Genomic DNA, 19,055 nt, shown 5'->3' on the forward strand with positions numbered 1-19,055 from the left:
AGTAGGAGTACAGTGTGTACGGGGCGCTGTTTGTAAAGCGGCAACCCTGGAAAAAACATCAACTTTTTGTCAGTTAGCTTCAAACAATGTTTAAAAAAGTGGTGGGAACTTTTGAAAGTCCCATTTTAGCACATTCACCATTTATTAAACGTGAAATATGTTAAAAAGTTACATCTAAATATTAAATGTTACACCCAAATGTTAAATCTAAAATTAGATTAATTACTTATATTTAATCCCCTGACCCTGCAAATGGATAAAAAGCGTACAGAAAATGGATGGATGGATTTATATTTAACATTTAAGTGTAAGATTGGATATTAAGATTTAACAATTTAGCATATAAGTTAATAAACATTGTAGTAAATGTACTAAATGTGACAAAATGTTGACTTTTCCTTCAGCATGTGCCGCTTTACAAAGGACGCCCCATACAGTTTGTGCATACATTAAACGTAGTTTGGGAAATGCTTTTATTCTGAAGAAAAAATCCCCAATTTCCGTTATTTGCCATAGCCTCCTAAACTTTACCTGAATGCAGGTACCTGCTCGTATTCCGTGTGCACTTTGCCAATTCACGTATAAACAATACCGCTTGAACAGACACTAATTCGCTACCGTAATAAACATTGTACATATCAATATCCCATATTTGGAGCCCAAACAACCTGTGACTCAGTAGCTTTGTTAGAATCCCAGCCAACCAGAAAGCGGGCAGGTTTTGTAGGTGGGTGGGCGTTGCCTCTGCACGTGCAGGTAGCCTGTAAAAAGCTTGTGTACAAATTAGTTTAATATGCAAATCCTAATACTGTAACTAACTTTTACGCCAGTTTTGACCTCAGGAGAGTTTTATCTTTCTCAGATCGAACCAAGAAAGCTAGTTATACATTTCCAGCTCATATCAGACTACATAGCCTGGCCTGACGAAACAAGTTATTATTTTAAAATGCTTTGTAATGTACAAAAATTTACCTTTATAGTGAGTACTTTTTTACTCCTGACTTGTACAAAAGCAACTAAAGCATTAGCAGAGAAAAAAATACACTAGATTAATCACAGGCTCAGCAACACTATCAACACTGCCCCCTACTGGTCAAACGGGAGAACAGTCTTGTGTACTGTGAGCTTGGAGATACTGTATGTATGGTTGTGTGGGTGGGGGTGATGAGTGAGGTTGAAGGGAGTGAGAAGAACTGTATGTATGTATGTATGTATGTATGTATGTATGTATGTATGTATGTATGTATGTATGGGGGGGTGTCCTGTCTTTCATACGTTGTATTTATTAGTAGTTTTATTTATTTTATTTTAAAGCACTGATCGGAGTAGCACCTTAAATTTCATTGTGTTGATATACCTGCCTGCCTTGGACTAAAATTGCAATAATACACTTACGATACAGAAAATTATTCAAAAAAAAAAAAATTAACAAGCAGAGACAGAACATTTCATAGTATCTGTATTTAAATCAAACACATTTTAAATAGATTATAGATTAAGTTTACATACATGTCAAAAAAAAAAAAACATTGGTACATAGTACCTAAAGTATTTTTCTGGTTCTGGTTCTCTTCTTGGTAAGGCTCAAAAAAAAAAGAAAAAAAAAAAAAAAAAACTGAGCACACTTTCCAATTTAACAGTCCATTCATCACCGATGTTTAATTCAGCAATGTGCTAAAAAAATCTAAGATCACCATTAAAAAAAGACAAACACTAATATATATATATAGGATAAACCAGAATATATTATATGTATAGACCTTTTAAGACAGAGTTTGGAGTCTTCCCATCACAAATGGCAAATTTTAACATCATTTGGGAGTATTTATTCTATGCTCTCTGAAGGTGCCTCAATATTCACAAACAGGGTCAGCCAGTCCATAAAGTGAATCAGCTCTTCATGTGATTCATTCACGTTACAGGTTGTTCTACAGTACATAAAACGGCATGGCCAGGACTGCTTGGATCAGAGACTGGCTGGTAAAACCACTCCTAGTGGATTGGGTAGGGGGGAGGGAGGGGCGCAAGTTTGCAAAAACTGTACAACGCTCCAAACTGACTAGCTGTAACAGGCTGGGCCTCAGGAGCAAATTTAATGTAAAAACAAGGAATGATTATAAAAGGCGTGGGGAGGTGTGTCATCATGGGGTGAGCTTAATTCAGTCTTTGTCGCGTCCTCCCCAGATCCGAGGTAAGACAGACCTAGTTCCGGCACGCTGCTGCTTTCCTGCACCGACTTTCCTCTGGAAACAGAAAACGTTTCCATCTACTGGAGTGACTTCTTCTGGAGACTACACATGTACCTTTATAGTGTTATGGAGTTGGACGATTGGAACAATGACGTATTTCACGTCTTCTATTAGTCCATGCATGAACAATCACTCATCCAAGCTCACAGCCATACACACAGAGCAGTTGTGGAGGTGATAAAACGCCTTGTTCTTTCTCGGAGTAATGCGGTTTGTTGCAGTGTGAACCTTGTGTACAGTTTATCACTGGGTTGGCCGGCGTCTGCAGGGACTGACAGTCCTTTGGTTCCTCAGCGGGGTCATAACTGCAGACAGAGAAAAAAGAAAGTGAAATAAATTACACCACATAGACGATCTGTTGTCATCCTACATATCGCTATGGAGACTACCGAGAGAGATTTTGTACCTTAGTGGCTTTGCCTGGACTGTCATGGTTTGACTGATGGACAACATCGTTGACAATCATCTTTGCAATCTGCCATGCCATCTCTTCCTGAGCCTTTATCATAAGAGAGCCACAAAAAAACAAAACAATAACTACTATTCATACTCTTTAATAGCCAAAAAGTGCATGTGAACACACACACTATGCTGAGACAGCGCGTGTCGCAGACTACTGAATTATTTATGACAGTTTAACGTCATCTCACCTCATCAGAGTTTCCCTGGACCCATTTCTTCATGGCTTGAGAAAACATGGAACCTTAATGAGAGGAGAGGAAGAAAAAAAACCTGCTTCAGACAAATGTACTACACTTCAACAGAGAAAGAGTTTGTAGCTCATTCACTGAATCAACTGCTCGAAAATCAACTCTTCCAATCTCTGGAGTGTTGTAAATTTAATTAAGTTCATCCTCTGATATTCAAGTATTCAGAGTTTCGTGAGATTTTGTTCTGGTCATATTTTAGGAGCAGGAAGCTTAAATTTAAGCCAAGGTCTTTCACTCACCTGCAGTTGTAGAAAAAAAATAAAAAAGACATGATAAAAGTATTTGTATAATGTGGTCGCAGGGACCAGCTACAGCAAGGTTATACTCATGGCCACAGAGAATGTCTTTGTCATTGTGGGAAGGACTACGATTTAAAAAACGAAGTGCAGATAAATAGTGCAAGTAAGTCAATAGAAAAGTGTGATTTCATCTAACCTTTAGATTTCTTCACGTCCGGCTCCGGCTCTGCCTCCCTGATAAACTGGCCCAATTCATTAACCTTCCCAAAAGTCATCTTTCTAAGAAGACAAGAAGAGGAGCAAGTGAAGACAGCTCACAGGAAAAAGGAGAAACCCTGTCCCCTCAGGTTTGTGGAGACAGCATAAGTCAAACACTTTAATTCCCATCCATTCAACAATTGCATTTTCAGTAAAAGGAAAAACAAACAATCTGACTATAAAAGCACCCTCTTGAATTATTTTTGCACAGATCATTCTGAGCCACGTTCGTAAAACTGTTGGAGGAGCCAATAAAAACAAGATAGATGCAAGTATTAAAGCCAAACAGCAGTTTGGAACATCAAAGGGACATAAAAAGGAGAGAAATACTAAAGTACAACTAGGAGAAATTACAAAGAACATCAGTAGTCAAGTGGCAGCAAATCTGTGAAAATAATTCACTTCGCTAATGGGTTTTAATAATCTCCACTTAGTGGTGTCACAGTAAAGGCACCAGCACTCACCCGGCATATGGTCGCTGGTACAAGGACTCGGGGTCCAGACTGGAAACGTCCACTGTGATCGCCTCGTCAAAGTTTTTCAGGATCTTGATCGCTGCTTTCTTGGCACCTTGCTGTAATGAAGATGCATAGACTGAATACTGAGCAGCATTAGAGGTAACATTGTCATACTTCTTTACGGATACATAAACACAAAAGTAATGATATCCTCATTGTTCAGGTAAACAACGCAGGACAGGTCTAAAATGTCATCACGTGGAGAGCAGTGTCCCCAGGCGGTGAAGACCACGGGGGAAAGTCGAGGGCTCACCTGAGTCTGCGAGCCCTCGCTGGCATTTGAGCCGGCGCGGTCATGGTCCGCGGGCCCGGCCTGGCTCTGAGTGCTGACATTCACGAACTCATCTGCTCGCACTGAATTGATGAGGTCACTCAGGTATTTGTAGTAAAGGTTGCTCGACAGGAAGCCGGGTAAGTAGACCTGAGCAAATGCAAAACAGAGCGAACATTGTTACAAAATAATGAGCTCTCAGATAACGTTTCTGGGCACAAGCTACTAAGGTTTGTCTCTGACCTTTATGCGCTAATAATACTTTCTCAGCTTTCATTTCATTACGGCATGGGGCACTTGCCAGAGGTGAAATTGCATATCTTTTTCAGTGACAAGACAAAACCTTCATAAAGGAGGATATTAAATTACAGAAAATTGTTAAAATAAATTGAAACATATATTTACGATAAACGGTAATTCAACTTAAATGGCATCTTCACACTTGTAGATTTGAGTTTTTTTCCCTATCTGAACATCCCAGTATCCTTACAGAACACGAGATAGCGGTAAAAGAGTCCCCGGTGTGTCTAACAGAGAACCTGACCTTCTCCATGGTTGTCCAGGCCTGTCTGAGTGGAGTGGTAAAGCAGTCCGGAAGAGGCCCCCCCTCTCTGCAGATATTTGACTCTATCTCCATCCGCACAGAGTCACCGAAGCCCAGAGGGTTGGTAGCCTGGAGTGAGAAATACCTGGGAAGGAAAAAATGGAGAAAGGAGATTAAGATTTGTATCAATACCCCAAAAGATACACAAGTCAGGAGTAAATCTATAACAACTGCACATCAGGCTGGGGCTGTCAGCAGTCTGTTCATGTGAAAAATCAGGGTGTTTAAGAATAAAAGTATTAATAGAACCACAACTCTACTGACTCAAGAAGTCTTGGTATTAAAAGAAACAGGGAGGTACAGCGAGTTATGGCCTTTCAACCTCGCCGAACTGGAAAATACCACCACCAACAGAGTCTACCAGACTCTGATCCTGAAAAATACAAAGCTTTCAAACAAGCCAGAATAACAACAAATCCATGGACAATTCGGCAGCCTGAACTAAACCGTAAACAAGAATCTGATTCTCCCTCTCAGACTGCAATGATGATCAAGTTTATTATTCAGGTAAAATGACTCTGTACAAACTATGAGTCACTGGATGCCCATTTTTCTGCACATACACTGATAGTCACAGATGCACCACATTTACCTTAATGTAATCTACCACCGAAACGTTTTATCCATCCTCCTTTAAGTTAAGAAATTTTCAATTAAACGTTGCCAAATTTAAATAAGAATGATCGGCCGACTTTGGAGAGTATGATTTCAGCCGCTGAGACAGTGGAGGCAATTAAAACTTTTCCTTGCAGCTGATTTTTATAATGCTTTTTTGTGAAAATTTAGACCCCCCCCTTAGGATGATAAATGATTCAATTTCCCGAAAATGGGTTCCACATTCTCTTCAGAGGAGAATGTACATCTTGTATGAAAGGAGAGAAAAGATTCACTAATGCTTAATTCTGTGCTTAATTTTGATTAAAAACAAAAGCATTGAGCACAAGTTTATGTAAATGTGCAACAGCAATCATCACTCCAGATCAGCTTGACTTTATTCCAGGCAGGTTTTCTTTTAATTAAGGTACATTGATTGTTGAATAAATGCACTGCAGCAACTGCTGGTGCTCAAAAACAGCATGACTCCATTAAATGGCTTTGAGGAGGTTCGGTACTTGGAAGTTTTTATAGGTTGGAATAATTAAACCATCTTGCCCCTGAATCCAGCATAACAAACAATATCAATGCTGTGGCGTTTGATAAAAATTTACATTTTAATGAACATTAGGGGTAATTCAATTCAGTAAAAGAAATTCACCATCATTACTCCAACAGTAGTAATATTACCCTGCTGGTTCTTCAGCTTGTGGTAAATGTATAACTAATGATTTATTATTACTCTGACTTTAGTATCAATACCATCTTTCAGTTTAAAATTCTTCACTTATATTTAGATGTGTAATCACAGGATTTCTATTCCCACTAGAAACATTATCTCCAAGAGCTGGTTTCTGTCATTGATGTGGACAAATTATGACGGAAAGATTTTCTCAGATTACTGGTTGTTTTTTTTACCCTCTTCACTGGTTTTTAAGTCTCTTTTTTGCATAATTTTATTGCCAATGTACTGAGGCGCCTCGTAAACGTATGGGTGGATGAAGTGTTCGGATAAAAGCTGCGTGTTTATGAAATGGATCCAGGAGGAATCATATTCACCTCTTTATTGGATTTGAGGTTGGGCGGGTTGGAGAGAGTCTGTGTATAGAGTGGGACTGAACATGGGAGGGGGGGAGGAAGCATGCTCCAACATTACAAATGAACAACAAAGCATGTGATAACGACACAACAAAAGGGCTTTACAGAAGAAAATCAAAAATGCCTGAAATGACTGAAATTAACAATTTATGAATATTTATGAATAAACAAGTTTCCGGTAAAGTAGAAAAAAGGACAGAGGAGGTTCCCACATTAATCTCAAGCATTTTCACTGAAAAGAAACTTAAAAAAACTGATACAGTAAAAGTAATAGGGGGAAAAAGGATCGTATTTATGGGTGAAAATAACTCTATTACTAAATAAAACGTATGTATCTAAGTGGCTTGCAAGAATCAAGTCAAACCAACTTATTTTATAAAATATAGTAAGATGTTTGGGAGTGCATTCAAACTGACAAACAGCAGAGAGAGGACTTACTTGTCGTAAAGGATCATGGCATCATTTTGAGCCTCCTGGCCATCATACTGGCCCTTTTTAGCTGCCAGCTGGTTCTGGAAGTTGTCCGCTGCTATCCAGAACTGCAGTACATTCATAGCCTCTTCCTTCTCCATGAACTGTGAACAACGACATGCAAAAACAAATTATGGTGCATTTTTTCAAATATTTATGCTCTGTAAACTGTTAGTAGGACGAGTTAGACAATCTGCTGCTAAACGTCTACTGTGACCACTGTTGGCTTTCTTTGTGCAGGGAGTTTTGCATCAAATCAGCAGACTGTGGGGGCAGAAAGTCTTGTTTTGATTTCTGTGCCTTTTGCTATGCTGATTGTGTCTCGACCTTCATGTTTTGTGACATGTGTAATACGAGGGAGTTACGATGTGTGTAGGAGTAAAACACAGACCCTGCTCACCTCTGAGAAGTAGAAGAGAGCCGACTCACAGAATAAGATGTCAGCCAGGAATACAGAGCCACTAGTCAACACTTCAATCTGGTATTTACAGAAATTATGGCTCCGCAGGAATTCACTAAAGTGCCTGGAAATTAGAGAGAGCGTTGGAGGTGGAGACAGCTGTTACCGGGGAAGTCGAGGCAGTGTGATGATAATGAAACGTCACAGTGGAAATGTTAAAAGAAACAGAAACTCACTGTTGATCCATTACGCTGAAGGCTACCGACTGTGCAATGACAAAGCAGTTTGGGTCCACCATGCCATCTTCTCCACATATCTTAGCTACACACGAAAAAGACAGGATAATTGTTCTATGGTAATTTCTGACACAATTTTGTATGAATGCACCCAAAGATTACAATGAAAAAGCTTTGTCCTTGTGTTAGTGACACGTTTTTTCTTACCAACTATGTCATTTCTCATTTGTTCTGTGATGGGAATGGGTTTCACAGCGTCTGGAGAGATGTACTTGGTGAAGATAGTCACAGCATCCTTTTCAATACCTGAATTAAAGCACAAAAGCAACAGTGCATCATTAAGACCAATTAAAAGACACTGAAAAGGAAAGGGTTAATGGTGGCTACAATGGTTCCAGGGTCACTTTACTGTTATTTCCTTTTAACAGGTGGATTCAGATCACGGGCAATAGTTATATCAGGTTGGTTGTATGTAGATAAATAACTGCCCTCTAATGTTCATTAAGTGCCATTAAACACTGTTTATATACAGTAGATGGTTAAAGAAACATGGCATCATTTTCCAGAGTGAAATCAAACGTGAAATAAATCATATGTGGAAAACATGCAATGAATTCATATTTTCATGCATAAACTGAAGGAAGATTACAACTCAGATCTGATGTTTATTCATGTTTCCTATATTCAGTGGATATCTAATTTTTGTTTCATGTAACACATTTATGTTTATAAAAAGATGGACAAAATGAAAATCCATTTATGTTTTCCAAGCACTGTTCATAATCTTAAAGCTAGTTGCAGGTGAAGCCACCACACTTCCAAGTACTGTGATATAGAAATTAATATATATTTTTTTAATCCCTCATTATGGAAATTTGCTTCATATTATTAGGTATGAATTGCTACCTTTTACCACGGTTTGTCAATATCTAAATTAGATGAAATGCTGATATTAAGTCAAGCTTCCTTTGGTCAGTTTATAAATTGTGTAATCAATCACGTAGTCCACTAAACGTGTAACAGATGAAAGCACAGCCGACTCACTTTTCATGAGTTTGTCAGAGATTTCTCTCAGAGTGCTGTTCATCTGGCCCTTGCTGGGAGTCCCTGTTCTGGACGGATTCTGCCTACTAGGGGTCTCTGCTCGGGGCATGTTGGGTCTCAGGCCCGCTTCTGTGCTGGAAGGCTCCCGCTGCTTGGACGCTGCCATCTGGCCTTCGCCGGTATTGTGCTGGGCGAGGGCGCCGGGTGCGTTCTGGGCAATGTTTGGGAGCTCCGAGCCATCTGGAGAGACGGGGAGAGGCTCCGCCAACGAGCTGTGCTTCACAGAGTTGAGGCTGTGCGCTCGGACACGTGACCAGCTGCTGGAGCGGAAACGCTCAGCCTCCAGCCAGAACCGTACTATGTGATCTGCGCCCCGGCGCTCCATGAAGTGCATGTAGTGGGGCATTGCCACACTGTCCCGAAGGACCTGGTCAACCGTCTTCGACAGGCGAGAGCGAGTCTCCTCGGGCTGATAGTTCACACTGGAATGACCTGCAAAGCGTAAGAATGAATGAGCAGTCAATTCAGAGATCCCCACAGAAGAATTTACAAATGCACAATCATCTAATTTAACAAAACTGGTAACACTGCAGGAGACATGGCAAAAATAATCCTGTCTTTAGGCACACATTAAACACCAAAGTCCTCAGCTTTGCTGTCACAGACCCACGACTGAACTCCTTTATCTATAGCCTTCAACTTTCGAACTAGAAGATAAATTGCAGGATATTGCTGGTGGTTGAGCTATAAATTGGTAGATAAAACCTGGCTTTCCTGAGTTCCGTTTTCTTATTTCATCTGAGTGTTTAGACAAGTCTGGGGGCTGCTGTGAGCTGAATTTAAACGCCCAGATATTTGTTTTGAAGCCTTGTGAAATTTCTAGTTCTCTGTCTGTCAAGAGGTGGCTTTGGACTATGTAATTTCACAGATGATTTACCCCAGACAAACTGCTCTGAACAGTGCGTCAAAAGAATCTGTGGATCCCGTCACTCAGGCGCATATGAAATGGTCAGCGAGTGAATGCAACATCAACAGAAAGCTTTGACAGTCCAATCACATCAAACTCCCATCTCCAGCTGCATAAAAAAAGAAATAAATAAATCTGATTCCCATTCAGATGCCAAATTATTTGACTGAGATGTCTGGAATTGAGTGCGGTTGTTAGAGGACCAGATGGAGGATGCTGACCACAACGATGACACTTGCTGGTTCACAAAAATCAGAGCATATCTGGTGTAATTCACATGAATTGTGGGCTGAGTCTGTGTGGTGTCATCTTTGCTTCTTGAAAGCAGGATGATGCATGAAGTGTCAAGTAGTGTGAGGAGCTTTTCAATCAACCTTTTCATGTACTTCACATTCACCTTGATACTGAAAGCTGTGGAAAATCATAATTAGTGCAACATCTGTGTCTCAATAAACACAGCCTCATCTGCAAACCTAATTAAAAGAAAATGTTTCCTGCAATGCCACGTTTATATTTTCGAAACAAATATTTAAAAAACGACCAGGAAAATAATGCCTTATTGTCCAATATTTTAGTTCTCATTACCAGTCTACAGATATTTTAGTAGTTACCTGCAAGCTAAGAATGACGTTAACCTTGTCTGTCTCTTGTACTCCTCCTCTTCCTTCTAACCTCCATCCTTTCTTGCCAGAATCACCGCGGCCTTGCAGGTTGCAACTCTTTTGTTGTACGGGCTGCAGCACAGGTTTCTCCACTTTGATCTGACTCACCACAGCTATTGTGTAGCCAACTTGCTAGTACACTTCTTGCCCCCTGTCTTTTAACATGTTAGGCATGCTACTGTGTGCACACACTGTCCCAGCCGATGGCATTCAGAAACTTAAAGGGGACCTATTATGGCATCTAATACCTATTTTAAACAGGCCTTGAATGTCTTAAAAACAAGCTTCTCATTCTCTAACCTCATCATCTATGTGGGATTCTGAGTGGGCGGGGCTATGATAATGAGGCTCTGTGCTGATTGGCTGCCTGAATGACGCGATACACCGCTACGAAAAAATGGCGGAAGCTCCGGCCGGTGGAGTTAGTTGTGGGCGTGGTTTCACACATCGGAGGCCAACCTATGTAAATCGCGCCCGTCGTTACGTAACGACGGGAGCAGAATCTGAACGGCAGGCTGAGGGGAGACCACTTTATATATGTTAAAGCAAGAGAAAATTTATTTTTCATAATATGTCCCCTTTAATTATAGAGCATGTCTCATTTGAAGAAGAAAAAAAAAGGGAAAGAAACAAAGAGGAGAGGTTTCTTCAGCATATGACATGCATGAGGAAATCAGCTGCAGGACCATGTTGACCCTGGAAGGCTTTGAAATGTGTTATCCTTATCTTATCATTTAGCATTTCAATTAATGACGTACTAGTGTTTATTTCCAAGAAATTGGTACAGAGTACATCCAATGTAATAGTTGTTTTTTTATTCCCCAAAATTACTATTTTTTGAATAAGCAAATTGTTTTGTTCACTTTTTCAACACAAAAACAGCTTCTTAAGCTGCTTTTAGCTTCTTTAATGAGTAGATTTGTTGCGTCTCTGTTGTACAGTTTGGTACTTGAGCAGAAAGCAGGGGAGGGGGAGGTATTAACTTCACCTTCACTAAATGGAGACTATTCCTTCTTTTTTTTGTTTTTTTTTACTGCCTGTCCAAAAAAAAGGTCAGAAACGTATTTGTTGTTTGATCCCCTTTAGATTGCAGTAGACATCCGCTGTGGCATCATTACAATAAGTTTCTGCAATGTCACATTTTCTTATTTCCATTCAGAGTTGTATTCATTTTTCACCCAGATCTCTTATGAATGGGGAAAGAGTCTGCATAAAGTCTTCCCCATCTCAAAGATTCTCAGTGGGGTTAAGGTCTGGACTCTGTGGTGGCCAATCCATGTGTGAAAATGAAGTTTCACGCTCCCTGAACCACTATCACAATTGTGTATGACTTCAGTATGACGGTGTCATCAGGGGAAAACATCTATTGATGGAATAACCTGGTCGTTCAGCATATTCAGGTAGTCAGCTGACCTCATATCGTTGCTGAACCTGGACCTGACCAACTGCAGCAGCCCCAGATCAGAGCCCCGCCCCCACAGGCTTGTACGGTTGCCACAAGGCATGATGGGTACACGACTTCATCAGCCTCTCTTTTTACCCTGATGCTCATCACTCTGGAACTCTGGGTAAATCTGGAATCGTCACACCACGACCTCCTTCCATTGCTCCAGAGTCCAAGCTTTATGTTCCCCAGCGATTAGCCTCACTGATAAGTGGCTGTTTAGTCCCAATCCCTTGAGTTCGCTACACATTGTTCATGTGGAAATGTTCTGACTTTCACTCTTAAATCATTTAAGATTTTTTAACGATCACATTTCTTCTTTGAAGATGATTGCTCCCCACTATCCTTCCAGTTTTTAATAACATGTTGGACAGTTCCTCATCAAATTTTAGTAGTTTCAGCAATCTTTGAGGATGATTTCTTTCCTTGATGCGTGCCAATAGATTAACCCTTCTGAAAGAAATTAACATATTTTCCACGACCACAGGATATGTCTTTTGACATGCTTGTTTAAGAAATGAGAAGCTGCTCACAGCACTCCGCTATTAATGACATTGTTATCTGGTATTAACCCGTCTTCCTTCTTCCCAGTGGGGGTTCCTGATCCGTTGTTGTTGTTGTTCTTGCTCTTCTCTCCTCTTTCTTGTCCTCTCAACCCCCACTTGGTTGAGGCAGATGACTGCTGGTCCTTAGTCTGGTTCTGATCTCTTCCTCTTAAAGGAGAGGGTTGCTTTCTTTTCAAAGTCGCCTGGTGCTTGCTCAGGATGGGGTTTGCATAAAAAAAAAAAGCTTTGATGCAACCTGTTGGTTTCCTTAGCGAAGCCATAATTATTATTGTTCTTTTATGGTTTTGTATTAACTAGACTAATTTGGAATGACTATGAAATGTATTGTTGATGGCCTTGAGATGACTTCCTTAGGCTACTGCCCCCACGACCTGACCTCAGATAAGCGGAGGGAGATGAATGGATGAATAAATAAAGCTGAACTAAATTGTGTTGTATCAATTAAGGTTGAATAACTTGTTGCCAGCTGAAACATAATCATCCATGCAATAATTATCAAACAAAAAGCTCTTACCGTTTTGCTCAGTTAAAAGCAGGTGGTGGCTGTTTTTTGGACAGGCATTCTATATTAATTAAATAATGAAGGCAGTAACTGGCAGATGAAAATAATAAATAGTTGCAGACCAGCTTTTCTCTTCTGCTTTGTACTCTTGGCATCTGCTGGTGCAGCAGTTTCATTTAATGTCTGATGGTCCAGTGTGCAGGAGATGGAAAACTTCTAGCAGAATAACTTATCGATAGGAACTAAATCCCTGTTTCCACTGAACAGTTCGGTCCGGGCCAGTACAGTTGGGTACAAGGCTTTTTGTGTTACCATTATAAAAAGACAGAAAAACATCACTGCCCACAACAAAAGCAAGTGCAAAACAAACACCAAGTTGTTATTTAGTTGACACTGGAAGTCTCTTTTCGCCGCCCGCAACCATCTCTCATACATTGCAGCATGTATTGTTCATACAAAGAACCAAAAGCCGAGCAGAACAAAAACGACTTGATGGATGACCTCCGTTGTTTTAGTTTGCGGCATCACGTTTGTTGTTGTCATATAAGTATACCGTCACTATAGGTATGTGGTCTAAACCCCGCATGTCCAATGGCAGTCCAACTTGCAGTGGGAACGCTCATCTGAACAGGCTGGACCTTTCTAACCCTTCCAAACCGCTCAGTGGAAACCAGGTTTAAGAGATTATCTAAACCTTAAAATCTTATATGGTTAATAATACCTGCCTGCTAGGGCTGGGCAATATATCAAGATTTTAATATACATCGATATATTTTCAAACGCGATATGGTACGAGACAATATCGTTTATATCGATTTACATTTATTTAATTTTTTTTATGATTTTGATATAGCTTATTTTGTGACAAATTGACTTGAATGTTTTATTTGAGATTTGCACAAATGTTTTGTTATTTGCACAACTGTCAACCTCAGTGGAAAAGTCTGCCTGTTACTGTCTACATTGTATTAATTGCACAGTGTATTTTAATTTAATTGTTATACAGGAAAGGGATTTTTGTTTTATTTTATTCAAGAAGCATTTTTATTCTATATATGCAGGCAGTTTATTTTATTTCATTGGTTTTATACATTTTGATATTGTGCAGACCTCTGTTAACAAAGGTACCTGTGTGACATTTGGCACGAGGCATTGTATTAAAACTGACTGTTTTTTTAAGGGTTTGCCTCAGAAAAAAAATGAAGCTAAAAGAGATGCTATGCTATAATGCTTTGGGGGAAACCCCAATTATGGCACAGAAAAAATATCGATATATATCGAGTATCGCCATTCAGCTAGAAAATATGACTTTTGGTCCATATCGCCCAGCCCTACCGCCTGCTGATGAAAACAGAACTAAATTCCAAATTAAGTTAGACTTGCCTTCTAAATATTTATCTGTCATCAACACAAAAAAACAATAAAAAGTGTATCAACAGGTTCAGTACCGAGGTCTCCGAAGTGCGCGGCCTCCATGTGGCTCGGCTGTTTTTTGAGAATGGCGGTGCGGCCACGGGCAAACGAGTCCATGTTGGCAGATATGGCATTGATGGCCACATGGCTGGGCCCTGCAGCTTCCTGGATGGCATTATGGTTCCTTAGTGCTAGTGATGGAGAATGAGGACCCACTGGAGCTGCGAGTGGAAGAAAGAGAATAGAAAACATGAAAAAAAAGGAAAAGAAAATGACACAATGGTATCAAAGTTCTCAGGAGCCGAAACGTATGACAGGAGGGTGACTTGGATAAAAGTCTCTTTAATGTTTTTGAAAGAGCTCTTAGTGGGAAAGGCCTCAGGCTGTCACAGCTGTTTGAGAAAACAGACTGTTCAGTGTTTATTTGATTGTGTGATGTGTTTTTCCCTCAATGGATTCAGTTTACAAATGTGGTTCTATATCATGCACACCACCAACCCTGAGTTTCCTGTGTTGAAGTAGTTAAAAGGAGTCCACACTAACAGAAATTATAACTATAGCTCCCACTTTTAGTTCACCGATGTGCAATGTCTCCCAACATCAATATGTGACATTTCCATATCCTTGCAGAAGCAAGGATGAGCTCACCTCTGTTGACTTTAGCATCTGTCACTCTCTCAGGTTCTTTGCTTTTGTTGCCTGTGGGTAGAAAGATGAGAGCAGAGGTGTAACTGAAAAAGCACACCGCATTTTGAAAGGGCAGCCAAAGAAAGAAAACAGAAATAAGCATGCAACATTCAATGAGATATAAAGAAAAGAGCTGGTGGAGTGACAACAAGAAGGTAAAAAGATATCAAATTACATTATGACATATTCTGCAATTTAATAAGCAAGATGCTGCTCGAGTAATGCACTCTGGACTGGAATCTTAGTCACTGCTGCTGGCAAATGTGCTGTCAAATATGGAAGTTGGGAGCTGACATACAGATACCAGCTTCCTCACTGTGGGGAATAAATGCATAGAGGCAGACATGGTGGATAGGTAGCTCTTTTTTCATTCATATTTTAAGATTGTGAAGTGTTTTTGGGCCCAAAATCAATTTCAAGGGACGAGGAGCTGGACACGTGCTCCAGAAGATTTTCTTTGTGAATCTTTCAGCCTTAAAACACAGCGAGCTGGCAAAAATGGGCCATTCACCACAGAAAGGAGAAGTATAAACTGGCAACCTGTATTGCAGTGAAATGGTGCAGATGACACAAGATGTCCTTGATTACAGAAAAGTAAATGTGCATTGTACGACCAACGTTTTTTCTGTATAAACTGGCATCAAGCAATGATGTGATGTAGATGCATTTGCACAGAACTGTAAAATATGCAAAATAAATGAATCGACTGACAGACAGACAGAAGGAGAGATAGAGAGAATAGTTATGAATACAATTTGACTCATCAATAAAAATAGCAAACTTTCTCGCCAGTAAAACTTTTACAGCCCAACATGAACCGCTCACTTCCTGTCAGCCTGATTCAGAGCACTCAAACTGAGGTCTGTCTCACATTTCCTCATTTTGGAAACCTGCTGTGTCAGCTGCTTTGATTGCTATAACTGAGAAATCTTCATTCTCCCTCTTCAGGATGAACAGTTGCTTTGAGAGGGAAGTTAGTTAGCAGGTTTCACAAAGAACGCACCATCACATGCAGAACCTGCTCAATGACTTCCACCAGCACCGCGCTTCCACTCTAGCCTGTCACATATGTGTCCTTTCTATCAAAGCATCCGCTATAATAATGTGAGGAAATGCCTAGGACTAGACAGCAACACAAAGTCTAAATTAAAGATATGCAATAAATCAATGGAAAGTCTTTTTTGGGGGGCCAATTCTGGGGACTTTGTTGTTGAACCGTTAACATGAACCTCCAGACACAGAGACAGTTTCTTCCCCCAAGCTGTTGCTCTGATGAACTCTCATCACTCAGAGTCTCAGAGTAATCAATCACTGTACAATAATAATAATAATAATAACCACTATCATATGCTGTAACAATGTTCCTTTCAATAACCATGACTTCCTCATATTGCTGCACCTTTCACTTTTAAATTTTATAGTTGTTAATAAGAGCCATTTGTCTTTTACTGTTTGTAACTATTTAAATCTGGGTGCAGTGAGCGAAAAAAAAAAGAAAACAAATTCCCTGTCTAGCATGTTCATACTTGGCCAATAAAGCTTATTCTATTCTATTCCATGAAACATGTTTCTTATACTTAGTCTATTATAATAGTTATAAACTATTTGGACAAAAGAAAAATACACAGATACTCCAACATTTTTTTTTTTAAAGAAAGTAAATTAAAGACTGGACATGTACTGAAATGTGACAGGGGTTTAACCCACACTGTCTTTGCTGTTTCAGCAAAGACAAAGTGTATATGAACTGAGAGGAAGCTGTATGTTCATCAAAACAAAGAACAGAATGGATGTCAAACATAGATGTGTTTCAGTTTATGGGGTTAATCTGTGGAATATTTTGGAAATGGAAATTAAAGAGTGCAGTACATAGCAAATATTTTAAAAAAAATATTAAAGAACAAGATCCTCATTAAGTATGATTCTATTGTATGAGTGTTTATTTAAGTGTCAGAACTTAAATAGATTATATGTTGTTTTCTTGTCTTTCATTTTTTTGTATTTGAAACCATCAAGTGGGATTCAAGACTGTGTTTTTCTCTTTTTTTCCTTTTCTTTCTTCTATGCGTAGACCAGTGTTTCCCAACCCTGGTCCTCGAGGCAGGCTAACCTGCATGTTTTAGATGTTTCCCTGCTTCAGCACACCGTGATACAAGTGGCTGTGTCATCAACAGAAGTGTCAAGACCTTGATGACAAGCTAATTAGGACCATTAAGTAGAATCAGGTGTGATGATGAAGGGAAACATCTAAAACATGCAGGGTAGGGGTGCCTCGAGGACCAGGGTTGGGAAACACTGGCGTAGACGATGAAACAATGTGCAAAATGAATTGTCACTAATCTCGCGAGAACTGTCCCTTGCTGTAGCCTGGATGGCAGTTCTCGCGAGGTTAGTGGCGACAACGGGTACAAACCATGGATCTATTAAACTCGGAGCAACAAATCAGAGAGATGGATGGATGTAACCAGAGAGAAAGCATTTCTGCACAAAAAGCGAAAACTTCGTGTAAATATCTCTAAAAATGGGATATTAGATTTACTTTTCTAAAGAGGAGCAGGATGGAGCACAGAAACCTGCGTCTGTGTCATCAGTCATTACCAGAGAGCCACATGAGTGAAAATTACAAACTAAAAGAAAATGTAAATGTTTCACTTGAAGACAACCAATGTGTATATAAACTGAAAATATTTAAAATAATTAAACGTGCTTTAATTCCCCTTTGTGTTTTCATTTAGGTTGTATTATAGGAACTACATACATAGGAAGTACACAGTATTTCAGTGTTAACAAAGGTCGGATTATCAGATTCTGAGCACATAATTGTAGTTTGTAAGTGGTTGACAGGTAGTTATTTTGGATTTCTCCTAAATCTGTCTTAAAATGTAAGATACTGGACCTCGGTTGGGCTGCTGGCGGAAAATGTCCCGTATTTTTAAATCCCAAACTTGACAGGTATCCATTAATCATCCCCCCCTGCAGCCTCAGTTCAAGCTTCGGTTTTATCATCTATAAGGACTTGTTCCTGCCCAGCAGGGCTGTTTTCTGCGCTTTGCGGGGCCGCCGAGCCTGGAGCTTTTCCTCACCTCTCCTCTTAAAGAACGACATGTCGGCTTTCTGCACGTTTCCTCCGCTCACTGTCGCCGTCCTGTCCACTCACCGGTCCCCTCATTCAAAGGCATCGGTTCTGCACACCCTTGCGGGGGAAACTGCTTATTTACGCAGCCCCGGGACGAAGCTGTCAAGTCAAAATTGTATCCAAAAGCGAAGAGCCAAACGCAGCTCTGCGGCCATACTGTCAATAAACGCCTCACTTCCGGGCTGCGGCCGCAGCGGGATTGTGGGTAATAGTGTAATACCTGATCCGACCAGAAGGGGGCGACATTTACCAGGCTGGTGCATTTAAGACTATAGGCTGATTTATGGTTCCGCGTTACACCAACGCGTAAGGTACGGCGTAAGGTACGCCGTCGATTTAACGCAGAACCATAAATCAGGGTTGAACTATAGTTTACATCATAAGGCAAGGCAAGGCAAGACCATTCAGTGCTTTGTAGAGCAGTAAGATTTTAAACTATATCCAGTACTGGAGTTGAGGGGGAATGAAGGGGATGGCATCCCCCCCTGAAATAAAAACGGTCCAAATCATCCCCCCTGTAAAACTGCCATCCCACCTTCCCATCCCTTATGTCATTTCATCAATGAATGTGGTTTTACTGCTATTTCAACATTTAGAGTCATCACCAGAAAAATAACACCAGAAAAATAACTTATTTGACCATTTTCACCTGTTTCAAGTAAATTTTCACTTGAAATAAGTAGGAAAATCTGCCAGTGGGACAAGATTTATCTTCTTATTACAAGCAAAAAAATCTTGTTCCACTGGCAGATTTTTCTACTTATTTCAAGTGAAAATCTACTTGAAACAGGTAAAAATTGTTCTTTTTTTCCAGTGATGAGTCTTGTTTTAAGTGTAATAAGATTTGTTTACTAAAATGAGACATTTTAACTAGAAATAGGACAAATATGCTTATTTTTAGTTTTTGCAGTGATCCATTTTACTTATCCTGTGAAGGACAGAGTCATATTGATAAGTTCAGAAAAGAGTTTTTATTGTTGTGTTTT

At 39.9% G+C, this 19,055-nt stretch overlaps 1 protein-coding gene across 1 annotated transcript; it reads right to left on the reverse strand.

Moving 5' to 3' along the window:
- Positions 1-1,325: 1,325 nt before the first annotated feature.
- On the reverse strand, positions 1,326-18,219 carry LOC133460338 (A-kinase anchor protein 10, mitochondrial-like). Its single transcript, XM_061740958.1, has 15 exons — positions 18,017-18,219; positions 14,895-14,945; positions 14,282-14,467; positions 8,693-9,184; positions 7,856-7,954; positions 7,649-7,733; positions 7,413-7,536; positions 6,980-7,116; positions 4,790-4,934; positions 4,228-4,395; positions 3,921-4,030; positions 3,395-3,477; positions 2,900-2,952; positions 2,656-2,748; positions 1,326-2,554 (listed from the first exon to the last, which is right to left on the reverse strand). Exons 1-15 carry the CDS (start codon positions 18,036-18,038, stop codon positions 2,549-2,551), a joined length of 1,854 nt encoding a protein of 617 aa, XP_061596942.1. The 5' UTR covers positions 18,039-18,219; the 3' UTR covers positions 1,326-2,548.
- Between the last annotated feature and the right edge of the window lie 836 nt (positions 18,220-19,055).

This window comes from Cololabis saira, chromosome 14, assembly GCF_033807715.1.
Source record: "Cololabis saira isolate AMF1-May2022 chromosome 14, fColSai1.1, whole genome shotgun sequence".
NCBI lineage: Eukaryota > Metazoa > Chordata > Actinopteri > Beloniformes > Belonidae > Cololabis > Cololabis saira.